Genomic DNA, 26,685 nt, shown 5'->3' with positions numbered 1-26,685 from the left:
ATCTACCCCTGTAGAGGACCTAAATCAAACTGAAGGTTGGACTCAATATGCTGAAGATCCCTGTTTCACAGCCAGACTTCAGAGGCTGCTTAAGGCACTTTGGGCTACTTAATGACAAATTAATCTGCATTTTATTGAAGTGATCTCAGAAAGCACAAATCAGGCAGAGCCTCCAGTGCTTGCATATTTCTGCAGGGCCAGCCTCCTCTGTGATCAGAATGCAATGGTGAAAACTTTTAGGGGTGTGCTTCACCCTGCCACAGGGCTGGTTAGCAGTAGGATTGCTCAGATATGGCAAGTGTTCCATACAGAATATTTGTGTAATTTAGCTGGTTGCCCCCAAAACAATTGCACAGAGAGAGTCTCTCTAGGAACCCTTCAAAGACTTTGTTTTTTCATAGACTGGAAATACCTAAAGACCCCTAGCTATCTTTTGGTGATGCCAAGTGCACACAGACTCTGGTCTGTCATATTCTGGTCTAAATATTTTCCTCTCAGCATCTGAGACAGTTTTATGCAAGTAGTGAAGAGTCAGCAACCACAAGAAAACTGCAAACATTTTCCAGGATGTCTCTTCCATTCTCTGTCCACCCAGCTGAAGCTTCATGACTGAAATTTGTCCTACTTTCCACATGGTAATTGTCAAATAGTGCTGGAACAAAAGCTGTGTGCCCATTTTTGAGATGATGAAGCCTATGAAGAACGAAAAATATCTTGCCTACTTTTCTGTAAGATGAAGATGGGGAGGATCATAAAGACAATTTATGAATCCCATGGTTAAAGTTTCCCTAAGAAAGTAAGAATGTAATGTACAAATATATGCCAGATTTTGCTTTTAGGCATGAGACTGAGCCACACCCTCCTCTGGAAGAAAGAGAGTTAAAGGCTCCCAGTTATGCTATGCTGAGTTACTCGTATTATGGTTTTTTTACCCTGAGGAGTTAAGATGTACTACATTGACTGCACACCTGTGTAACCAAAGAAGGATCTCTGCCCTTGTCAGTGCTCACTTGACTAAGTTTTGGGCACAGGTTTTCATTATGTGTGTCCCTGGCAATAAATCATGACAGTTGTGCAGACCCACAGATTTCTTAGGAAGCTTAAAAATACAGGATCAGCATCTGCTCTGGGAACTTTGGCTTATCTAGAGCCCTCTAGTCAATATTTTGACTGGCATAAATCACATCTTTTCCTCTGTGGTTGCACAGCTCACAGAGGTGAGAGCCTGTCCTCTTGTCTCTGGGGAATATTGTGCTCACTGCAGCATCTGATCACTACAAAGAGTTGAAGTTCAGTGGGAGCTGCAAGAGTAAGAGTTGCTTTCAAGTACTGATGTATAATCAAAATCTGCATGTCTGATCATCTGGTCAGCACTTTGTCCAGCCTCATTTCAGCCACTATCTGTTACTTGGATGCATGTGATGTGCTTTTCTACAATTGAGCTCAATGGAGAACTGTCCTGGGCTGGACCTGGCAGCAGGAGCTGAAGATGACAGGCAGTTTGCAGGGGAAGCTTTTCTTTGTTCAGAGAAATGCTCACTGATGTATCTTGCATTGCCTTAGGTTTCTGTGCTTCACACAATGCTCTTCACTTTTCTTGTGCATGGTTTTGGGTTATACTAGGCTGCATCCTGCCATGCAGCCCTCACGGTGCACTCTGGCCATGTGAGCATGGCTGGTACAGGCAGCACGGTGGTCACTGAACCACCCGACAGGGAGCAACAGAATTTCAACTCTCCCATCCTGGGCCCAGAGCAACCAATTAGTGACACAGCCACAGGCCGAGCTGAGTGGGAAGCATTTGTCACTGGCAGCTGACAGCACCGAAAGGCTTGTGAATAACAGGAAAGAGAGGGATCGTGTTGTGTATTTCTGATGTCTCCACCCTGCTGTCCAGGAGGGGCTGTGCTTGCTGATAGCTTCTGGTTTCCTCTGAGCAGCATGCACAGGCTAGGGGGCTGACCATCACAGGTAGCCCTATCCTTCCCCTGAACTGTACCACTCTGTAGAGAAACATTTTGACTGCTTTGGCCCAGGATAAATAGCACTGCATGAATAATGATTTTTTTTTCACTTAATGCTGATGGTGCTCCCATCCTTTTTCTTCTAGGAGGCTGGGTTGGGCTGGGCTGACTTTAAATGTAAACTTTATGGAGCGTGAGGAAGTGTTTGTAAAGGAAACGCATCAAAAGCTATGTATCTTTAAACTTCAAGCTTAAAAGGAAATGCTTTTATTTAGGCTTCAAAGTTCTTTCTCTTGTTGTTTGACATCTTCCATTTTCTTTCATCTTTCAAAATGTAGGCAAATTTCAAAATAATGACAGTTCAAAACAAAAGATCAGAAAGATTTGTCTAAAAATGCTGCACTGAAATGATTTGATGTATATTTTCAGCCAAAGCGATTCACCAACTGAATCCAAGTGGTCAAAACATTTGGTCATTTCCAGTCTCTCTTTTTCAGCATTTTCCTTCCTGTTCTCTTGGAAGTGGCCTCAGCAGTGAGGGATGGTCAGGAGGACATCAAGGGACAACTTCATCCAGAGACTGAATCCTTGTTTGGCTGTGGTGAGCCAGTGAGCACAGTTGGCACTGCCACAGCCATCTGAGCTGGGGAAACTCAACTGCTCTTCTGTTAATTGAAAGTTCCCAAAACCATCAATAGAACTGAGGAAGATGGTGTCACCTGTAACTAAATAATGCTCTCACTGAGCATTAATTATAAGCCAGTGTAAGCACTTTTGCCTTTCTATCAACATTAATTTAATGCAGGAATTGATTTGATGGTTTGCCATGATCTTGCCAAGCAAGGTGGGAATACACTGTGCTGGCCTGCTTTCTTTCAGCCAACAGTGATTCATTTCCAGGGATATCTTAGTCCCTCAGAAGACAACAGACCATAGCAGAGATTGGTTTCTAAGTACCATTTTGTGTCTTGGACAGACAAATATGAAAACCACAGAGAAAGCCTGGAGCAGATCCTCGGATGGGATGAACTGAGATGCATCTGTCAGCTGTATGGTCAGATGATCATCTGGATCTCACTCCTGAACAGGTCTCTGTTGTATGACAGTGAGGACAGGTCAGCCTGGTGTAAGCTTAGTGAGGGCAGAAGACTCTGCATCTGCCAGAGGCTGTCCTGGTGCTCTGAGGCACACAGTGCAGCAGCTGCTGCAGGGCTGTGCAGCAGTCCATGGGCATTTCTTGTCCCAGTCAACTTCGGTGCTACCTGGCATCCCAGCAGTTTGAGGAGTGCAGCTCTTGAGATACGTCAGCCTGGGGGTGTGCTGTAAAGAGGGGCAAACTTCCCCAGCATCTAGGTCACAGCTGTATTTACACAGCTCAAAAAAACAAAGAAAAGTGCTCTAGGGCACAGGGCTTTAGCACTCAGCCAGTGAGGATATTAAAAAGGAGCGGAGATAAGCCACCAAGAGCTTAATTTCCTCTTCAGCTTCTTTCTAATTTATTCTCTTGTTTATTTAAATGCTTTGCTTTGGTAAACTGAGGCTCTATTTCACTAAGGGTTTAAAGGAATTTCACAGGCATACAGAGCTGTCGACAAGACCAAATCTGGGTGCAAACTCTCCAGAGTGCAACATAGAATTTAGGTAACTTTTTATGAAGTCTCCTTATGGTCAGATTCTGCTGTTCTCATCTTTTCTTGAACTCTCTGCCAAATGGCCAGATCTGTTTGGGAGCTGTGTAGAATAGACATCTGTCTTCTGCCATGTTTGAGATAGCTCTGGGGAGGAAAACACTGCTCAGATGGGTTGTGTGTTGCTTGTACTTCTTTGATAAGCAATGTTAACAGAGATGAGACATCTCTGACCTTCCTCACTGCTCAAGAGGTTTTAGCATGCTGGAAAGGAAGTCCAGTGCCCGATTGTTCAGGGCAGCGAGGTCATGGTTAAATTATTTGCACAGCACACATCACTTGTTACTTGGCTTACTCTCACCCATCTCCAATTCCAATTCATCACTATTACCACAATGAACACCCCCCCAAAAAAATCTCTGCTAGGCACCATTTGATGCTTTTGTGTTTGTGACCCTCTTCACCCAGTCTGTCTTTCTCCCTTTTCCTTCCCTTTGCTCATGGGGCTCTTTAGTCTGTCTCTCTGTCAAGAATCAGCTCCCCACTGAGATCTTTGCTTTCCTGGTTCCTGGAACCCACTGCAGTGATCTGTCCTCACTTCAGCAGCATGAGGCTTCAGGCAAAGAGCTGGGGGGAGCACTTACCAGCACCTGCAATGGGAGAAGGTGCACAGAAGGGCTTTTTATTCTCTTGTCAGTGGCACAAGGTACCAGCAAGGGGAAAGAGAGGGAATAAGGAGTGAGACAACCTGCTGAAATTTGGTCTTTGCAGTTTGGTCCATCACAGCTATGCTGGCAAGTTAAAATGGCATCTCCAACTCCAGCCCGACAAAAATCTGATTTTGTGAATTAACTCCCTGCTCGTGCATTATTTGAGACAGTTGACTCAACAGGGCACAACAGGCCTGGGCAGAAATTAATTAACTCTTGGACAAGTTCTTTACAAATTTCAGTGCCCCAAAAGCAAGCCAGCTATTCCCAGAGACAAGAATAACCTGGTCTTGAAAATAAACCTATGTTCTGACCCCCCACTCCATTATCAGAGGATGATGACTTAACTTCATAATCTTCATTTTGAGACCAGAATCAAGTCCATCCTCTTATCTAGAGCTTTTATAAACACCAGATTTCAATGAGTCATTTTTCATCCTTACCCAGACCTGATATTCACAAATTAATTCAGAATTTTACTGGTAAGAAAAGAAACCTTTAAAATCAAATACCATTTTTTACTGCTTACAAGTTTCAGGGGACATATTTTAAACTCACTCAGATGTGTCTAATTTGTGACAAACAGGACTTGAACACTGACTGGGGTGTTTGGACAGGCCTAGATTTAAAATTAAGTTCACATGTTTCTCACCTCACTCAGTCTACAGCATTCATCCATGTATTCATCCAGGCTGTCACTTGTGGGGTACTTCTTCAGCTGATGTTCATGGATCTGAAGGTCTTGCATGCTGCCAAAATTCTCAGGAAAATTGTCAGCAATTGTCTCAATTGTCTTTGGCTCTTCTATGGGACCTGGGGTGGAAAGAGTGCTTTCCCTGGAAAGGTCCATCTCTGCAGTCGGTTCCTTTTCTGGAGACTGCTTGTCATCCTGGTGAAAATGATCATCAGGACTTTCTTCCTGAGGGTCATTGAAGTCTTCAAGGGAAGCTGTAGAATCCTGCACAGCATCTGCCTCCTGACTATAGTAATCATCTTGCTTTTTGCTCTCTGGATCTTGTAGGCTAACTTTTCTGGCATTTTCTTTACATGTTCTCATTAACTGATGGTCAATTTCTGGAGAAGAAGAGGTGCTAAGCACACCCGAGTCACAAAATGAGTCTCTGCTGTGAAGCACAAAGCTCTTCTCTGAGCCCGTGGGCGTTGATGGAGAATTAGCACCACTTGGCAACTCAACCCCCGAGTCCTCAGATTCAAATTTGGAAAATCTGTGGAGCCTGCACTTGGACTCGAAGGCGCTGAGGTCAGGCAGGGTGGCTACATAGTCAGTGCTTGCCGGGCCATCCGCACAGTCTGCATCTGCTGGCGTGGCTGCTGCATCTGGACTTCCCAAGCAGTCTGGTGGGACACTGGCACCGGGAAGATGGGACTCCTCTGTGCAGGCTGTGTCAGCTGGAGCCTCTGGGATTAACCCTGGGTTTTGAATTCCTTCATTGCTCAGTATCTTCATGTGTGTTAACACGACTTTGTCCTCTGCAGGTGGGCTCTTCTTACCTGCTGAAAACAAGTAGAAGGTCACAGGAGGCTACAAAACTCAAGTGTCTAATGCATCCCCTGAGGGATGTGGAATGTAAAACTGCCTATACCAAGGTGGTAGAGGGGGACAGCCCTAATTTGTTTTTCTTGACCTATATGAAGCTTTCTTGTGGGCTTTACTGCAACAAAAGGCTTGTGTTTCATAGCCTCAGAGTCCTCCAGGGGGGCTCATAAAAGCACAATTCTGATTTGATAGGTAAAAAACAACATATGTAGGCAGGTAACATTTTAGTAATTATCTGCATATAGATGGAGAGATGTACATGTTCTTTCAGCCTGATAGACATTAATTTAAGGCTCAAATATTTTTTTCAAATTAATTGTATTCTGAACCAGCAGAAAAAAAAAGAGCAAAATGAAATCACTCTTCCCAGAGGCTTAAGTGAATTTTGGGTTGCAACAAGCGATTTGAAAACTCTTTGGTATTCTCTGCAGTATTCTCTGCTCACATACATGTGACAAAAATCAAGTTTTGATAAAAAAAGCAAGTGTAAAAAGCACTATAGATCTTTTTCACTTCCTATATGGTTTTAGCTATGAAGTAATGTCTTTAAAGTGAGCTCCTACCTTATTTGTAAAGACAAAAGAGATGGGGGCAGCCTTGCTCAAGAGCTTTTGCACACAAACAAAGAAGACTTGTTTTCAAGTCACAATTATTTTACACAGTAATGTGATAGAACAGTCTCTGGACGAAAGGCTGATCTTCAAGGGTCAGAGATCTGCTCCCAGGTTTTTCTTACTGTTTTTCTGAATATAATATTTCATAGTGTAAACATTTGGGTCACGATGGCACGAGAGCCAGTGTGAAAGTTCTGCATCTACCTTTTAGCAAACTGCAAATCTCAGCTCCAAGTACGTATGTTTGTGAATTTGGAACCAAGAATTGATGCAGAACAAAACTTCAGTTTCCCTGGTATCTTTTCCCTTAGTGCCCAACCCTGAGTGCCTCAGAGGGCTACAATGCATACACTTTTCTGGATGTCTTACTTTCTACTTCATTCCCCTCTCCTCTTTCTTTTTGCCTGAATCAGACCAGCATCAGCTTCACAAACTCACTGCCAATAATGTAAATGTCCCTAGGTGGGCAGGAAAGCCCAGGATCCACCCCACCAGGAGTGGATCAGGGAGAGCTGTGCTGTGCAGTTCTCCTTTGTGGTAACCCAGAAGCTCCCTGTTTCAGAAATAGCCCATCTTTACCTCCTCCAGCTTGCTTTCTGCAAAGTACTTAGATAAGGGAGACTTGTACTCATGAAGGCCAAGCTAACTCTTACATGGATCATTTTCTACTTTATTTGAATTCCCTTCATTTGACCTTGAGAATTTCCTGGCATACCACTGAAACATGCCCTTTGCTGTTCATAGACACCCACTGATTTAATATTTTACACTGGACTTTTATGAAGGGCAGTCAGTGATAAATAATCTGATGGGCTTCTTGTGGTACGTAGTGCTAATCCCCCTTATATAAGATTTGTTTATCATATAGAGAATTGCACTGCCTCCCTTAGCAGGATTCACAAGCATCTTCCTAGTGCCAAGAGCCATGTTTGGGACCGTCAGTGCTAGACCTCAGCAATACAACACCAGGATGTTGCTGTGATGAGAGACAAGAAAAAGACATTACCCAGGAAAGCTCATCAGGAGCTGCCTGTGCTGGGCTCTGTTGTTATTCTTCCACTTTTGGGATATGTATGAAGGACCCTGACCTGAGGACAAGGACTAGGGTGACTGGTTTGCAGCTTCACATATAGCAAAACATCAGCTCTAAGAGGGAGCTGGGTCCCAGGGCTTGGAAGGAGGAGTGGAACTGAGTCACTTTGATTTGGAGTCAAGAGGATCTACCTGCTCAGCTGCAAACACCTCTTGGCAGCCAGACACAAAATGTTGTATCTGCATGAAAAATACAAGGCTTACAGGCTCTTCTGATGGCATCACTACCCGGCTGGCCAACAAAACCACTGAGAGTCAGGAGGAGAGCAGTTGCATTCCTGCAATTACTTTTAGGAACAAACCATACAGCTTTCACTCTTACCAGGAATTACTATATGCAATGGTAGTTCTCTCCCACATACTGATTGTTCTCACTTATTAATCATGCCATGCTTTCCTTTGACTGGAGATTCTCTCACTTTCAATCTGCCCCTGTTTTTTCTTGCTTAACTGGTTTCACCCTGGCCTACACAAATATTGCTTTGTCTAAAATCAGGAAGCAGCATATTAAAATGAGGTCTTGCTACTTACAGAAGGAGATGTCAGATGCTTTACTGCATATCTTTTAGGACTACAAAAGCTGCAATGTGAAGGTTTGGCTGGAGTAGAAAGAATAGAAAATAAGATGAAATCTTTGACCCTCTGTGGGATGGCCGCCTTGATGCCAACAACAGTTCTTTGCTCTCCCCTTACTGTGGTCACTAGCAACATGTTTTACAAAAATTGTTTATCTGTTCTAGGCTGCAAACCATTGCTCTCAGCACTGTCAGGTCCTGTGAACCATAGAGCATTTCTGATTTATTCTTCCAACGCCCTATGATGAGGCAAAATGTTATCATCCCCCTACCACAAGACCAGAATACTGGCAAAGGACAACAGGATTTTGCAACACACTTTGGCACCTCATCCTCATTCATTCAATAGTATTTTTCCTTGGTCAGTGAGGTCATCTGTGCTACAGCAGAAAGATCTCCAGTGATTAAGGCAGTGACCTGAAACTCAAGTTATTCTTGCTGCACCTCACTGACAGAAGAGTATCTCTTCTTCCTCTCTATTAACTGGATTATAGAATCTAAACCATGGGGCTTCCAAGAAGCAGATTGTTCCTGCTACAGATCTCAAAAGAGGCATACAAAAACACTTAGCTCTTTCAAGCATATTGCTAACAAACACCAGAATGGTGCAATTAAAGTTCATCTGCTTAATTGAGGGGAAAAAAAAAAAAAAAAAAAAGCGACCCAGACCCTCAGCTGCTATAAATTAACTCATTTTCAGGGCCCTTAACAGAACTGTGTCAGCTAATTTTGGCTGAAGGCTTGGTCTGTAAGTGCTTTGTTCAACAGTTCCAGGGGCCCTGAGTAAAGCAAGGAAGGGAGACAACTCCTGCCTGGCCCTGGAGGGAGTGTGCTGCAGGGGTACGGCTGCGAACAACCCTGCACGGGGGCTTCTGAAAGGAGGTGTGAAGGGCTCCAGAGAGCTGAGCGGTGGCATTAACAATGGTAAGATGTATTTACTGGTGCTGGAGGCCAGCCAGGTTTAACGCTGCTGTTCCTGGGAATTCAGCCAAGATTTTTGTTGTTGTTGTTTGTTTCTTGTCCCCTGGACCGGTTTTCCACACCCCTCTGGTGTGGGGGTAAGATAGCAAATGCTGTAGTTTTTAGGAAGCTGGCTGCTACGCTGGTGTGGCAGCCAGGGAAGGAGTGGAGTTTTGTGTGCATGCTTCAGAATCAGTACAGGTTCCTGAAGCATATTCAACATGTATGCCCAGGCCAAACATTGTCTCAGGGTAGCTTGTGCTACTTGCCTAGTAGCCCTTTCAAAGAGTTATATGGCTCTGTAATCACCCTAGAGGTATACAGGATTCCCTGCATTGAAATATATGTCTGTAACTGGTGGTAAGTGATCATGTGTAGCCTTGGAAAGCTGAGTTTCCTGTGCCTGTAAAGCTGGAGAATCAGACTGCTTCCCAAGTCACAAGGAGGTGGTGACAGTGAACTAGCTAATATCTGAGAGTAATTGATAGGGAGTGAAAGGAGCAGATATGTCCCAGCTAAGTCTCTAGAACTTTGCTCTGCATCATGTTTAAATTGCTTTCTAGGATATTTCTATATTGCAGTTAGCATAGCCTAATAGAGAAACTTAAATCTCTCAAAGGTAAATACCCTCCCAGTCATCTCCTGTCCCAGGGTTTCACTTTCTTGGGACTTTTAAGTCCAAGTTATCTTTCTTGTTGCACAATAACTAGCAGCTGCCAGGACTTAGCCTGGTGTATTAGTACAGAGATCACTGACCAGGAAAGGGAGGGAAGATACCTAGATATAAAATTGCTTGAAAGTAATTTTTTTTATCCCAAGATGCACAAGATGAACTCAAACAACTGCCCAGAAAAAACTCCTTCACATTTCCAACCCTGCTCAAGCCCAATTCTTGCAAAAGCTTCCACCTTTCTAGTAAACCAAGCCAAAGTCTGTATCCTAATCCCTGTACTCCAAAGTACTGATGCCCATGTCTGTTTTTTTCTTTTTTGTATCTATGCCTGTGACTCAAAGTCGTGTTTCACTGGCAATTCCTTCAGTGCAAGACCTGTTAAGCTCTGCTACTGGCAGCAGAGAGCCATACCATACCAGCACTGCCCTTTGCTGCTCTCTTCCTTTCCAGTCTCTGCCCACCTGTTGTCTCAAAATGTTCATTCTGATTTTTAGGCTACTTGGCATGGGGAGAATCTCTGTTGAACACGGCACAACTGGAGCCAAAGCTCTGCTTGTCTCCATCCACCACTGTCTAATAAAGGATAGCAGAGCCATGGCAGCCTTCTGCTTGTCTCTAGAACTGCTGCAAGGTCTATGTGCACAGCAAACCCATCTGCAGGCTTGTACAGGATGACCAGCCCAGAGATACTCAGAGAATCTCTTCCACTTCCTGCTACTGTGTGCCACACATGCCACAAGACATGCGACATCCTACACACTGCAGTTTATAAGGCCAGCACTTTCCAACTTTACTGTGCCACCAAAAATAGAGGGTATCACCAATGACTTAGGTTGTTGACGTAGCTGGGACTTTGCACAGCTGCCCTGCAAAGGAAGACCAAAGTCAAACCACAGCACTCCTACTATTCTGCTTGGCCCTGAGTACAGGAGTAAGGTGCACATGCAAAGAGCCAGAAAAGGTTTTTCAGCATCCTTTGGAGGATACAGCCTGCTTAGTAACTCCTCTCTGGCTCCAGCTGCACCAAGGATGAAACCCTGCCATGCAGGACTGGTTCTGTGATGGGGCTGTGGCTTCCAAGTAACAGACTATGAGATGATTTTTGCCTTTTGAAGAATTATTAGATAGCAGTGACTAGTGCACTGGAGTCAGACTCATGACCTAGAAATGAAAGGCTGCCTGTCCTATTCAGTCCTTACATTCCTTCATTTTCCTTCCTTCCCGTACAAAAAGACTCCCTTAGTTTTGTCACTGTGCCACATTCTCTAGCACTGCTGGCAGGACGGCTCAGGTGGTATTTCCCTTTCATTTCGAAGAGGTGGCTTTTTTTCTCACCAGTGATGAGGTCTCAATTTCCCAGCATTTAAGAGAGAAGGGGTCACTTCCTTTCTGAAACAATAGGCATTTTTTGCTGATGACTTTTCCCCCACGTGTGCTGAAGGGTGGAGCCGGGTGCTGGGGCCGTGCTGGCCCCTCCAGAGCAGCCCCCACGCAGGGCCAGCGGGAGCCGTGTCACCCCCCCCCCGGCTGGGGAAGAGCTTCCCTAGCACAGCCCTGTGAGCTCAGGCAGGCGGTGCACGGACAGGACCTCGGTGCTCACTAGAACTGAATTACTCTTGCACTTCCAAAAACCCCAAACCCAACAAACAAAGTCCCCACGCCAAAAAATCAGTAACCACTACCAAATGACCCTCTGTGAGCAGTCTATCTCCACACAGCTTTGCCAGGGATTTCCACGGGATGGGGATCACCCGACTATCTGGTGCTTTACCGGACTGTTGATCCCAGTCCTGCCAATGGCAGAGGTGCTACTTGTCACCAAAATCTGCGAACTATCTGCCTTCCCCAATGCTCTTCAGGCAGCGTGCTAAGTCTGCTGCCGAATCTTGGGCTGCTCAAGCTGAGCAAGGCTTCTCCTAAATAATCAGGATAATCACAAGCTGAAAAATTCATACAGAAAGCTTATCACAGGGTCTGTCGTCTTCAGTGCACCAGTTACAACTTCTACTTACAACAACAGAAACTTGTGAAGGCATGAAAAGCACTGTCAGAGGAAAGGTCGGGGTTTTTGTTGTTTTATTTTGTTTGGTTTGCTTGTTGTTTTGTTTTTTCTTTACTGGAGTTGTGACTGAAAAATTCACATTTGCAAGGAACATGCTGCCGTGTCGTAACAATATTTGCACAATAGATCTGATTCTCTAAACTTCAATTTATCCAGCTGGAGAAGTGAATTGCACTTGATTTCATGAATATACATATACATTTTGTTTTGCTCAAAATGTTGCATGCAAAGGAATAGTTATCATAAAGCTGGATTTCAGATAGTCCTTGAACAAAAAGCACAAAGTACTTAGATCCCTTGGTTCCAAGGTGGTCTCTAGTCTCAATGCTAGTTAAGCGTGTGAAGTTCCTTAGGATCGTAGTTTGGTAATATAATGTGACCAGAAACGTTATAGGTCCCCACAGGTGCAGCTGGTAATGATAAATCCATATAAAGTAGATGCCGAGAGAAAGATAACAGGGTTCAAGGACTCTGACTGAGACTCTCTGAGGAGACATTCATTGCTTTGGTATCTATGTTTTAGAAAACAGGAGCTAATTATAGCTCTTTTCAAGCATTTGAGGAGGAATGAGAGGGAGATTGATTGATTGTTTACTGATTGATATAGTTGGGTGAACTAAAGAGGAAATGGATTTCCAAGTAGAGAGGCCACTTGACACTTTTACAGCTTGCTCCTATTCATTCCAAGTGACCTGTGAAGTTTTTGAAACCTAGCGACAGGTCTGATAGATTAGTGACCTCTGGCAGAAAGTCCCGGGGCACAGCAGGCCCCCTCAGACCACCTGGTTTATCGGTTACTTGGGTAGGCTGGCACTCACCAGTTTTTAGACCAACACCTGACCCTGTGCACTGCACCGGCTAAAGCGCTGCTCCCACTCGTTTCTGCATTCGCGCTGCAACTTATTTCTTTGTATCTAGGATCCGGAGGGAAACCCTGGCCGGGGGTAATTTTGGTGCACAAGGATTAGTGCCTAAATCCTCCCTGCTTTGCAATGTAACCAGTCCTGAGGGCTGGAGGAGGGAAGAGGTTCAGCCCCTACAATCACCTATGGGTCTTATTTGAGAGATTTTTGTCAGGGAGATGACAGCTGCCACTAAAGACCTGCAAATCCTTCTCCTTGGAAGTTCCCATGTGTTCCTCCAAGAGAAGGGTTCAAAACCTTAAATAAAGGAAATAGTGCTTTGATGAGCAGCCCTGTATAACAGAAAAGGATTATTTAGCACACAACTCAGAGATATGTCTGAGCAGAAAATTAAAACAATAGAAACAAATATATCACACATTGGCAAAAACTGTCTAATTTAGATCTTTTCCTTGTACGTCCGATCTGCAGGCTGCCTCATATCACAGAGGATTATTCAGCCAGAAATTAACTAGGAGCCAGGAGGCCCTTTGCAAGGATGGAACGTGCCCCCTAGGGATGACAGGTATGTAGTAATTCAGGTTTTATTGCCTATAATAGGCTTGGATAAACAACTGTTCAATAGCCCCAAAGACCAAGGCCATTTAGACATCAGTGCTTCAACTGAAGCCAAAGGAACTCGGGAATGGTATTAGAAAGGTCGCTGTTAAGCCATTCTTCATGACAGTCATTGCTGTCCCTTGGTAAAACCCTGGAGAGCTGCTTCTGCTCAAACAAGGTAGCACTGGACAGGCATAACCATGCTCTGGCATGTCTGAAATCTTTTATAGTTGCAGTGAGAGAAGAGCCAAGAATGCTATTTCTGAATAGAGATAGTGTCTAAATCAGGACATGCATAATATTTGGTCTCTTTTTCCTAGCTGAAGTGATTAGAGAGTGATGTTGCTGTTTCTTATTTGGATAAATTCTAGCAGAACCTCTTTTTGATCCCTCAGTGCTCTGTAGCATAACTCTGTTCTCCCACCAAAGCTTTCACCTACCCTCTTAACAATACTGCTGGGTCTGGGTGGTGAGGGACACTTCCATGTGGAAGAGCAAGCTTCCTTTCACCTCCTAACCCTGCCATCAGGTTTGCACTATATATCTTGGAGGAAACAAGTTCATGGTCATATTACATCCAGGGCAAAAAGGAGCAGTTCCCACCATACTGTAAAACACTCCTCAAACACCCTCCACATCTTAGGGGGATGCTGGCATGTTCTCACAGCAGCTTTGCTCTAGAGCCCTTTGTGTCCTTGGGTAGCAGTTTCCAGACTGAACCCAGGCAGAGCAAGGTGCTTCAGCAGCCTTGCTGGCAGCAGCACTGAACAGTTACCTGCTGGGGCACCTCACAGCGGTTCCAGCTCACACGGAGCTCTAAGTAGCTGCCCCAGACCAGGACAGCGGAGTACAGAGAGTACCTGAGTGTCTCCAAGAATGTGTCGTTTCTGATGACTCCATGGGAACAATTGCTGCAGCACCCCAAAAGAAGCAGGAGTTTGGCATGAGGATGGAAGGTCGGGACCCCAGGAGGTATCACTGCCCCAGACACATGCGTTTGCAACATTTTTACCATCCTGCTGTTGCACTGCACACTACACTTACGCTCTCACAAACTCTGTCTGTGGCCACCTCTATGCCAAGCAATCCAGCCCAGTGCAGCCATGCCAATGAGATAGAACCTGCCGATCTCGTTTACAGCTGCCACAAGCCAAGCTGAGGGATAAACAGGGATCCTAAGAGAATTGTGCTACATGGGGCTTGTCATCTCAACGCCTGCAGCTCTGGCTAAGGTATAAAATATAGTGGCCCCATTATGCCTGGAAAAGGCATACTGAGACCTAATAATTTGTTGGCACAACAGGCTTAAAAAGTTCTAGGTGATAAGCTGCAGGACTATAGCTGCCTTTCTTGCCAGAGTCACCTCATCTGTACAGGCGGGAGCAAGTAAAACACTTGGAGCCCTCGGCAATCCCTGTGGGGTGGGGATACACTGCCTAGGAAGGAGCCGATGTCCGCGGCCCGCGCCGTGACGGGCGGAGGGCAGCCCCGAGCCGCCTCACGGGGCGCCGGAGCCGCGCGGTGCCGGGAGCAGCCGCTCCGCCGGGTGCCGGTCCCTGGGCAGCACGGACCGCTCGGAGCCACAGTGCTCCCGCCTGCCCTCCTCTCTCCCAGGCTTTGCCACGCTTAGCAAAGCGAAATAAGCCCGTTTTAAGAGGAAACGAAACCGGTTCCTTAGGGGCGATCTTTATCCCCAGCAGGAGCTGGCGGGCCGGAGGCTGGAGCGGGGGGGGGACGCGCCTGGGGCAGCCTTACCTGCGAGGGGACAGAGGCAGCCGGAGAGCAGCGAGCGCAACATGGGGGGGCCGGCAGCGGCGCGGGGCCCGGGAGCAGGGCGGGCCGGGATGGGCTCGTCCTAAGTATCGTCCGCGCGGCCGCTGAGGGGAAGGAAGGGGGTGGCGGGGTGCGGGTTTGGGGAGGTGTTGGCAGCCGCTGGCTGACCGGGGGGGCGGCCGACTCACCTCTCCTCCAGGGCGCTCCCAGGGTGAAGCTCCGATGCCAGCTGAACATCCCGGCGGCAGCAGCCGCCCTCAGCGGCGGGCGGGGCACGGGGGCGGGGGTGCCATCGCTGCCGACCCTGCCCGAGTGGGTGAGCGGGCCCGGGCTAGGGCATGGCGGGGCAGCGCGGCCGGCGCGGAGGCTGCGGAGCGGCGGGCGGGCGCCCGGCCAGCAGTGACTTATAAAGGGAGCAGCCCAGAGGAATGTATCTCCTGTGGCTGATAAGCCGGGATGACTGGAGGGGTTTGAACTACCTTTGCAACCCCCGGAGAAGAGAGGGAGAGAGAGAGGGAAAAAAAGGATAGCAGAGAAGAAATAGAAAAATATTTCAGTACTTGCATAATATCAATAAACAACTCCCCTCTCTAGTGGCAGGGAAGGCTGGAATGTTTAGAGTGGGGAGGAGAGAGAGTAAAAGAGTAGAGTGGGTTTGTTGGTTTGGTTTTTTTTCCTCTCTTTTCAGGTTTTTTCTTGTTCTCTCTTTAAATTGCATGTTATGTGTTCATCATGGAAAATTGCCTTGGTTATCACTGGTGCTGCAGGCTATGGGTAAGAGGGGTGAGAAGGAAGTGTCAGGACTCTGCTGGGTGCAAGCTCCCATGGGCAGATTTGCACTGTCACCATACTGGAGTGAACTCCAAACATGCATGCCAGGCATGAAGTGTTCTGGGATGCCCTGGGCATGGTTGAGCCCCCTGGAGTGTTGTCTTGGGAAATGTGTGGGAAATTACTCCTAGGCTAGGTTTAAGGAGTAAAAGTTCCCTACAACAAGCAGCCCCCAAACCTATATAGGGTCTCTGCTTGCTAAGACAGCACCAGTCCCTGTATTGCTCCCCCTCCCAGATTTCTGCTGACATGAGCACTCTCAGGATTGAAAATGTGCTGCTCCACCGGTTAAACCGGCCTAATTGCACGGACTTCAGCTGTCCATAGGATCAGTGGCCCCAAGGATATCACAGAGTGGTGCTACAAATGCCATGAGAAAGTGAGTGAGAGGGGAGCTGTCAGGGGAGCTCAGTCCAGTTGCCCCATTGCTTTGCAGGTACCAGCCTGCAGTCCTGTGCCTCTGCAGCACACACTTCAGGTCAAGTATCAACTAAAGTGAATTCACTTTTTGCTGTAGCAGTCACTGGAGTTTGCTGACTGAAGCCAGCCACAATTCAAAGGCAGGGTATCTAATTTGCCCTTTTCCCACCACATTGCTCTTGTATTTAATTATTAATTGCTCCCAAATTTGTGTCATCAACCAAAAGGCATCTTTTCTCCTCAGGCTGGGAGGATTTTACTGCTCTCCCCTTGCTTCCCACTGCAGTGAGATAGAGTTTTTGGGGGCTGCATCTGATTCTCTTCAAACACTCCAGTCACCCATGGTGCACCCAGCACCTATTCCTCCTTTTCTGGGACACCAAAGAATGTGGTTTGTTGTGTGGACAGAGCCAAGTTTTCCATGCTCTTTGGGCTGGTGAGAAGGAAAGCTGTAGGTTCCCTTGGGAGAGGAGGTCCCTGTTTCCAGCACAGTGCTGTGGTTAGTGCTGTGTGCTTGCTGTCTGACGTGCTGCCATGCTCGGCCCATGCAACCAGCTCGGGCTCCCCTCTCAGCTCCCAGCTGCAGAGAGCAGATTTAAATTATTAGAGCAGCAGAAAGCAGATACAGATGCCTTAGCATGAATGCAATAGCACAGCCAAAGGAATTCTGGGGACAAAGAATTAGCCTCTCACCTTCAGCTCTGCTGCCCATACACCATTGCACTCTCCTTTCTTTCTGCCATTGAGCTCCATTGTTTTGTACCCTGCTGAGCACACTCCTATATTACCTGGAGATTTTTTTTTTTTTTTAATAACTAGTTTGGAGAAGGAAAAAAGCTACAATGCTGATGTTTATAAATAGCTTCAGCCCAAAGTGTTCTGAAAAGTATCTCATTTGTAGTAAGCAAAGTGTATGATGCAGTCAGAAATTGAAGTTCCTAAGGCATCTCAAAGCTGGCTCTTTCTAAGCTTGGTTTACCCCCTTGTGTTCAACGAATGCTTGAGGCCAACAGAAATGACTGTGTTACCAAATATAATAAATAAAACAACCCCGTGACAGTAAGCTTTTGAACAAGAATAAAATATCTCCTGGAATATGTACAAGACAAGTACTCTAGCTGTGGGCTAGGGCAAACATGGAATGAAAATGACTGGCAATGAGCACAGGACTTCAATGCTCTAGGTACTCTCACAAGAGGGTGTGTTTGTGTGGATGAAACTGAAAATTAAATTGGAAATGCCCTGTGTTGACACAATATATGACAATGTTCAGAGTCTAGAGGGTTCCACAAAGCTGTTGTTAGTTGTTGCATGTGATTATTTTTGTCTACACTTTGAAAGTTTTAGTAGCATAATTGTGTTTTATGTTTTTTTCAACTCAGGTTTATTTGCTATATTAGCATCAAGATGTTTTACTTGAATAGCTTAGCACTGAATCAGAAAAAAGCATTACCATGCCTAGGACTTTTATGCCAGTGTAAATGCATGTACCCAAAGGGAGGATTCTACCATTTTGTGCTTGTATTAATGAACAGCAGTGAAGCCTTCCGAAGGGTGGACACCACCAATTCCAGCCCTCATCAAAAACAGCCCACAGGCAAGAAACAAAACTGATGCTTGGTTTTGGTGTCCAAGCTTGAGAAAAGTGCAGAAAAGGGAAACTGATTATTAATGTGCTTTTGTCTAAACCTTGTGAACACCCTTGACATGGGAAAGATCATGTTCCCTGTGTGTATTGAACCAGTTGCTGCTGCAGTACAATAAGAAAGGAAAGATGCCTCTATCTTGCAGCTTCATCTCATCTGGCAGTGAGAGTATTGTCAAATCTCACCATTTAATTGGGAGTCTTGAGAAAGATCGACTCCTTTTCCTTAAAGTCCAGTTTGTTAGTGAGGGGAGCATGGGGTGCTGGGGCTGAGCTGTAGATTGCTGTCCTGGAACAGAGCACAAGGATGGGAAGGAACCAGCCAGGAAAGGAAATAGACTTGGGACAGCCTGGCCTGGGGACTGGGGCCATTGTGGCTTTTGGCACACACTACATCTGCCCTTTCCCTGCAGCTGCCATTCCTTGCGCTGGATCTCCTTCCCATTTAACCATGTGCTGAGAGCATGGCATGTGTTCTCCAAATATTAACTGGGCAGGAAATTCCCTCTTGAGCTGCAGAGGATGTAACAGGAAGAGGAAAAACCTCTTAGTCAGCATCAGCTTAGATTTTGATGGATGCATCAATTTCCTCAGTCATGAGAAAACTCTCCACCCAAAGAAGTCCACAAGTGTGGAAAGGTGTTGTGTCTCTGGATCCCCTTGGTGTACAGCTGCATCCTGTGTTTCTTGTCATTTCTGTAAACTCAGAGCTTGTGGAAAGCATCTTCAGAGCAGAGGGTCCTTCTCTACTGTTGAGAAGTCAGGCACAAGCTCACAGGGAGCTGCTTGCCCTAAGAAGGGTGGGTGAGGGGTTTGGGCAAGGTCTGTTTGTACTACAATTCCTGAGTTAGGTACCTGGAAAGCAAGAGAGATTTATTAAGTGGTGACTCCTAAAACTATTGTGCTGTTTGGACCATTGTGTTGTTGCCTCATGTCCCAATTACTACTGTGCAATCCCAGATCTTTCATAAAAATGTCTACTATGGTGTCCACTGAGATGCTCTGCAGTTGCAAAGGAGGATGCCTGTCAAATGTGAGCCTTGTTTCAAAACTTCTCCCCAGAAGACAAAATCTGTCCTGCAGTAGCAGGACAGATCCCTGAGCAGGTGCAGCTCTGCACAGATGAGCTGTCCTGGCTGGGAGAGGTGTTCCTCTGCTGTTTGGCGTTAGGCATGTCCCACACGCAAATAATTTCATCTCCTTCTGCCACAGCTTGTCTGGGAGAACAGGATTTTTGTAAGTAGTTTCAGAGCCCATCTTGTTTAAGTTGTGCAGCCCCCAAAGCACAGGATTTCTCATGCATGTTAAAGGTCTCTCCACCTGGTGTGAAGTATTCATGGTGTCAAAAACCACATTCCAGTATCATTGTCACTGTGGTTTTCACACTGAAGCACACAATGAAGTAACTGTCAACCTTTCATCATACATACATATTAGACCTTGTTTTCCATCCCATTCCCTGATTCCTTAGTTAAAGGCTGGATCTGGACAGATTGCTTGATTACCTCCTGATTTGTTTTGTACACATGCAGCATGGCACAAAAGGACTCTGCAAAGCAATCACCTTCTTGACTTAAATATGTTTTCTTTCACTCTGGTACAAGCAAGGTTTTGGGAGGTAGCATGCAGAGGGACATTGGATATCTGTGTGACAGTGTGGGAAAAGCGGTGGATTTAATGACGTGTTATGGGGGTACTCCCCAGCAGCTGAGAAAGGACAGGGAGGATATGTTCTGTGCAGCATCCATCAGGGTTGGCTTGGACCTGTGCCCAATAGCTGACTGTACGGGGTTTTTTTCTCTTTTAGGTTTTAGCTACCTTTGCCCAATCTGCCATGCCAGCAGTGCAGTATTAATGTCATTTAAGTGAGGCAGCACCTTCTGCATGAGGGTCTCAGTGCCAGCTGGGGGGTGTTGTGGGGCTGTTGCCCTGCTGAGCCCCGTGCCAGGCAGGGTGTGGGCAGGCATGGCTCAGGGGAGCCCGTGCTGCCTCAGCCAGCAGTCTCTCACAGGAGGGACAGGTCAAGGGGGAAAAAAAGAGGTGTGGGTTCAAAGAGCAATTGCATGATAATTGCATTCCTGTAAACGGAAGTTTCGAAAAGACTCCAGCTTCCTGTGAAATGGTTCTCTTGCTAACTTGGCAGTGGTCTGCATGTGTACAGCTTGTCCAGGTGAACATTTGGGATCACATAAGAGGAAGCTGTTTCACTGCAGTGCACTTATGGTGCAAAAAATAGCTTCTTGGGGTAGTGAGCAGCTCTTGACTCTGTTAGAGGTAATGTGTTAACTCTTGCAAATCTTGTGTCTTGCTCCAGACATTTGGCCTAGTCTAAATATATTTCAGTTTTTGCTCTTCCTTCACTTAATTAACATTTATTAACACTTAATACTCAAAATGTGCAAACCCTGCCTATACAAGAAAAAACCCTCTGCATCTTCTCTGCCTTTCTTAAGGATGCTGCTGCCCCAGGCAATTCCCCAAACACATGAGCAGGAGAAAAATTGCCACCTAGCTCAGCACCAGTTCTGCTTGTTGGTGTGACCAGCAGAGAAAGCCTTTAAGAGCAGAGAAAGTTCAAATGCCTGGTGTGTTTGGATCCTGGAGTAGGTATGTGGTCCCCACTCCACCCTGCTGTAAAAGGATCCTGGTGAGCCACATGGGAAGCAGCTGCTCAGAACTCTGCGCTGGGAAGTCAGGGTCAGTGGCTTGCCAGGCACATTACTTCCTCTGGTGCACAGTGGAAGCACCTTTGTGCTCACTGAGTTGGGCTGAAGGGCTGACTTAAAGGATGTTAAAACAAGTGCTTAAACTCAGTCACTGCTTTCTAGGCCTCCTGAGCCAGGACAGTTCCCCTCACTTTCCTGTCACTACCTGCCCTCAGGGTCCACACTTTTCTCAGTCAAGGGACAAGCTGGCATACCTCATCAACACCTCCTGAAGGTAGGCTGAGCTGCATTGTACTGGGCTGTGCTGGCTGCTTTCTGGGTTATGGCACAACCCAAACCCTCTGTTTTCCTTCTGTGATGCTTCAGGCTGGATGGTGGCAATGCAGGCACAGAGGGGGTCTCTCCACCCGTGGTTTTAGGTCAGGTGTCTAAGACTGTATGCACCAGGTCTCGGCCAAGAGAGGACGGCGCCTGGTTTGGGATGGGATGGGCAGCAGAGCCGTGGTGAGCTCTTGGGGCCATGCACTGGTGAGGCAGTCAAGAGTGAGTGGAGAAAGACAGAGGAGTGATGCTGGAGAGCTGGTAAGTAGCACGAAAAGTAGTAGAGGTGCTTGAGGACTGGTGGCAACAAGGAAGGAAGGAACAAAGCAAGCAAGCTGAGCTGGGTATGAGGCAGAGGTGCCTTACTCTTCTGCTGGGACCTTGGTGTCCTGCGGGTGCCAGGGGGTTGCTTCTGTGGTCCTGACAAAGGACAAGTCATGATCAGGGTCACTCTGGAAGGGCAGGATACTTTCATGCTCTGCTTTGTCACGAGGAGACTTGTAAAACTAGATGGTAATCCAAGGAACCGTGACAAAAAAGATAGAAGATATGAGGGAGGGATCGAGGAGATTTCCATAATTAAATTTTGTGAAAAGGAGGAACTCAAAAGAGTGCTGCTGTTGACCTGGGCCTCCCTTTTCACTCTCTGAGGTGTTAGCAGGCCTGCAAAGCACCAGCCAGGCCTGGCTTGACCTGGTTTTCTATCCCTATTATGAATCTGCCCAATGCAGAAAAATGGGTACCCTCCACCCTCACTTGATCTGTTGCTGGGAAGAAGCCAGGCTGGGCAGGGTCTGCCAGGCATGTGCCAACACTGCATCCTGAACCAGAGATGGGGTGTGAGAGTATCCAGAGAATCCCTCAGCCTCTTTGCTTCTTTGCTTTTAATGCCTGGAGAATCCCAGTGGCTGTGAAAGTGCTGCTTAAACCTTCCAATTAACAGGGCTGAGGGTTTGGCAATTGCTGCTTCATTTACCTTGTTGCAAACGCTGTATCAGTGTAAATGTTGCAGTTGCTTTAGTGTGGAAATGCTCACTCATTTTAGGACAATCTGTTTCAGTGGAGTAGAACAGAAGAGTTAGATGTGACTTGCCAACACATCACCAGAGTTTAAGAAGTACAAATAGCCCTTAATGAGATCCTGGACAATTTGCATTGCTTTTCTCCTGAATATATGGGCACTCACCAGTAGAACTAAATATTTTTCCTGTATAACAATTTAATTATAACTGATTAAAGTAAACATGTCCTGAATGCTTGAATATGATAGTAATACTGCATTATAAATGTAATTTTGATTAAATAATGACTTCTTTGCTTGAACAGGATAACTATCCACCTGACACACAGGGGGGAAACTTTAGTTAATAATAAAACCCCCACAAATTTCAATAGAGCTATATTTCACCTTAATTGCAACCATAATTGCACGTTCACAGTTTGATTACAAAGTTTACGGTTTCTTGCTTGGAGGGGGTATACATTGTTGTACACCTTCAAAAAGAAATGGGAACAGAGGATTGTTGACATGCAGTATGTGAGCCTGTATTTCCCCCATTCAGTGAAATGATGGAGTTCACATGTTCCAGGATTCAACAGAAGCACTAAGAGTTGCCACATGGGATAATACTAAAAAAAGGATAACTGTAAGCTTGGCCTTGAGCAGGGGTTGTCAGTTCCTGTGGATCTGGCTGTTCCAGTACTGGGGAGGAGTAACTGAGAAAAGCAGGCTGATGTTAGCAAATTTTAATACACTAGGAGACCTGACCTCCACTGGTAAGATATACAGGGGCCTCCCAGGCTGAAAAATGTTGAAAACAACTGTCCTTGATGAGCAGATAGGTTCAGTAGTCAAGGACCTGTCTGGATGACCTCAGGACATACTTTACAAATAGCATGTGTTTCTGAAAACCTGTTATTTAAAAAATCTCTTGCTGAAGCCAAATCAATGCTCTTTCATTTGTGTACAACTCTGATATCCAGTTCTGGGGTGTGTATTTCCTGTGGACATCCCAGAGGATATCTGTGTCTCTGCTGTTTGTGAACTGAGGTTGCTAATGTGACTGTGGATCTTACATCACAGTCTGTGTACAACTGTGTGCAGCACCAGGTGACTGCTGCTGTATCCCCCCACATCTGGCACCTCTTCATGTGACAGGATGGGCACAGGAGCTCAGATATGGCACCAGCACTGAGGTGCTCTCCCTCCTCAGCACATTGATTCAGTTGTCTTTGCTTTTCATCTCCCTAGCTGAGAAAAGGGGGAAAAAAACCCTTTTTCCCTTTTGCAAAGCTGCCTGAACATTAAAGATGCGAGTCTGTATTAAACTGTTCCTATGGGCAGTAAGTGACCATGGCTTCCCAGCAAGTTTGGCATGAAGAGCTGTTTCTTCCCTTCCAAACCAACCCCACAGCAGGGCTGTTCTATGTCTAGATGGGAAATGCCACTGATATATTCATATTCCCTCTGTGCAGATCTCATCTAAGGCCACTGTAAAAAATTAAATACTACCAAGAACTTTCAGGGGTTGGAACCTTTGTGATTTTTATCTTAGCAGTGCTATTTGTGCTTTTATCTATAAAATTCTACTTCTGTTTGTATGCTTGTTTAGTGTGGGATGACTGGAGACAGTCTGCTGTTTTACTGCAGACTTCCCTGCACTTACTAATTTAGGACTGCTGCTCAGACTGAAATTTCCAGGTTGGCTCATGATGAATCCACAGTCTATATACAGCACTTGGGAGATATTTCCGTATCCTGAAATAACAGGAGGTTTGTGACAGATCTTTTCATGACTTTGCGGTGTTCCGCGACTCGGGGGATGGAGGACAGATGTCACCAAACTGTTGTACAGCAGAACAGCCACTGCACAACTAATCTTTTTGAAAGTCAATACAATTGAACTGACACGCAAGTTTCCATGCCAAGTAAAAATAATGGACATATGTATTTTTTGTGGTTTTGTATAAAGAGAGCTTTTCCGGTACCTTCCCCAGAGTTCTTGGTAGTGCTCTTAAAAAAAAAAAAAAACAAAAATAAACAAAACCAAACAAAACACAACCCCACCAAAAAGCCACCAAAAACCCCTGACCTCCAGATGACCCAAGTTTGATACTTGGTGAATTAAAGTCTGGTAGCACAATTTGCTTGCTCCCGAGATAATTTCAATGTAAAGCAACAGGCAAAGACACAACAAAGTATTGTCCTAAGTTTGCAAACTGAATCAGTCAAGTTACAGTCTATCAAAATCAGCAGGGACCAGCTTTACCCTTGCTCTGATAACCTGCATTGTGCAGGCTGAGGGGGCATCAGGAAACCAGGGAAGGGTTCCTAAGAGCTGCAAAAGGCTGCAGAGCAGATTTCAGGTAAGCTTGGCTGCCAGGGAGACACCAAGCTAGAGTCTGACTTTTCAGCAAAGGCTCCACATCTAACTGTTTCAGGGATATTTAAAGTAATATTTTCAAAGCACACCATGACAAAGAGCCCTCGTGGAGGAGCTGGCTTCTCATTTTACTGCCCAAAAATGCAGGCTAAGCTATTATGAAGACCTAGTTCTGTTTGTTGCTGCTGAACTGTTTTAAAAGCCAAACCCTTTTTTCACATAAACACCAAACTGCCTGAAGTCCAGTCAGGTTTGCAAGATAAGATAAGAGTGCTCAGTGAGGGAAAAATGGAGGAGATTTTATGGAAACTGAATTATTGTAAATAGATAGCATCAAGAAGAAAGGGGGTATGTGTGGTGCTGTCGAGAGCAGAGGTGGATAGGGAGTGAATACATATTTTTTAGAGCTGCGGCAGAAGACAATGAGTGGGAGGTGAGGGTTCCCCCACCCCTCTCACTGCAGTGGCCAGGAACCCCATGGCACAGGTCTGAGCAAGGGGATCTGGAAGCCAGTGGATGGCAGCAGCACAGGCTCAGCGTTTCACAGGCAAGCTCAGAGGGCGGTGAGAGGAATGGAGGGAATGTGATAAGGCTGGGGGAGGATTCAGTAAGGGAATGAGCAGGGAAAAGGAGGGGGTGTGGGAAGCCAGGAGTGCCCCTTTCCAGTGTCTTGCTGTTTCCCCATGCTGAAGGCAGGTTTGAGATCTTCAGCTGAAACAACAGGGAGCTGCTGTACTGAGGGATGTCCCTGTTACTCTTATGGATGAAGCAGATACCCTGACTAGTGTCCTTTCACCCATCCCAGATGGCAGGAATGGGGGACAGTGTGCTGCCAGCAGTCACTCATCCTGGCCACCAGGAACCTCAGAAATAGCAAGACTTTGTTGTCATTATCCTTGTATTTGTAGGTGACTTGTCCCAAGCAAAAAGAAAAGACAGTGGAAATCCCTAAGCTGCTGTGGATATTCCTGTGAAGACAGAACAGATCTGCAGGATCATACTGCAGAGGGTTTTTTTAATGGAGACTTCTTGGTTTTTGAAAAGATGGAACAGTGTAATTCCACAGCACAGAAAGAAGCTCAGAGGATCACAAGTGGTTATGCTGGGAAGCTGCTGAGCTGTGCTGGGTGGCCAGGGTGTTCCTGAGTGCTGAGGGCAGAGCAGCCACAGCAGTGCACCCTCACTCCACATCAGATTTGGTGTAACGTTCCTGGCTCCAGCACTAACCCAAGTGTCTGCACATTCTTATCAGCAAGACTTGCAGGTAGCATTACATGTTTTTCCACTTGGAACAGAAATATTCCTTAACTCTGAACATCCCTGGCCTTTCTCTTCATATACTAGTCTCAGTGAGTGGACAATAGATTGATATATTTATATTTAACCTTTCTGGCTATATAAATTCCTGCCTGCAATGACTCACAACCATCAGAATTCAGAAAAAGGCAGTTAGAGAAAATCCATCATGGCACATAGGCACATGAGTTTGTAACTCACTTGCTATACTAACACATGAGAGCTAATGACCTGGAAATTTTGATATATGAACTTAACCCAAGCCCTATACCTGAACAACTGAACATTTTCAGAGATTTAATACATATTTGGATTGTGTAGCTCATTAATACGTTGAGAAAGCTCTAGGAGAAAGAGAGGTAATCTTTAAAGCCATGGGTGGAGAAAGAGACAGACAAAATCAGACAAAGTAGACAGTTCTAGTTAGTAGCTGACTGTGGTTTTTTTAGGATATTCTTTCTCAGAGATATAAACTTTTATGGTTAATTGATCAGTGTTAACTGCTGATTTGTTGCAAGCCATTATATTTGTAGCTGAAAACTCTAGAAGGATGGTGCTGACCTCCCTAGAGTAGATCAGACTTCTCTGCTGGCACAGAAAATATTGTGTGGAAAGAATTGTGGTTAGCAAAAGATTTGGCAATGTCAGTAGTACCCAGAGGGAGGAGGAGGTGGAGCTCTCCATGAGTAATATGAGGTTTGGTACCAGCAGGTTTAAGTATCTCTGATAAAATTTGTGATTTCATCCTGGTATTTTGGTGAAGACCTGGGCACTCTGCTTTTTTCTCACAAAAAGAAAAGAATACTCTTCCTTCCTCTGTACCAAGATGCTGGCCTCCTGCAAGGGAGAGCTTTACCTCCCTGTTCTCTGTGCATCCCACAAGGCAGCCAGCAGACCAGCCTCCTGATTCTTACAGTGGTGCTTCCCAGACATCTCTTCCTGTGTTGAGTAGGCACATCTTGGGCAACGTCTACCTTTTCAAAACTACCATTTTCCTCAGAACAGATGCTGATTCCCACCACTTCCAAACTAGCCATACTCTCTGCCAAAA

At 45.8% G+C, this 26,685-nt stretch overlaps 1 protein-coding gene across 4 annotated transcripts in view; it reads right to left on the bottom strand.

Moving 5' to 3' along the window:
- LOC139595558 (uncharacterized) overlaps window positions 1-15,564 on the bottom strand; it is a 31,066-nt gene extending 15,502 nt beyond the window's left edge. Inside the window, exons 1-2 of one of the 4 annotated variants that reach the window (XM_071438984.1) lie at window positions 15,261-15,564; window positions 4,955-5,817 (exon numbers count right to left, since the gene is read on the bottom strand). In XM_071438984.1, coding sequence (XP_071295085.1) covers window positions 4,955-5,817; window positions 15,261-15,309 — 912 coding nt within the window. In that variant the 5' untranslated portion in view covers window positions 15,310-15,564. Of the gene's footprint in view, window positions 1-4,954; window positions 5,818-15,054; window positions 15,154-15,260 lie in introns of those variants that run through there. The other 3 variants (XM_071438983.1, XM_071438986.1, XM_071438987.1) reach the window with 3 other exon arrangements.
- Between the last annotated feature and the right edge of the window lie 11,121 nt (window positions 15,565-26,685).

This window comes from Agelaius tricolor, unplaced genomic scaffold (genome assembly GCF_023055355.1).
Source record: "Agelaius tricolor isolate 1412-34295 unplaced genomic scaffold, bAgeTri1.0.p SCAF_13, whole genome shotgun sequence".
In the NCBI taxonomy this organism is placed as follows: Eukaryota; Metazoa; Chordata; class Aves; order Passeriformes; family Icteridae; genus Agelaius; species Agelaius tricolor.
This window is presented reverse-complemented; position numbering and strand designations above follow the sequence as displayed.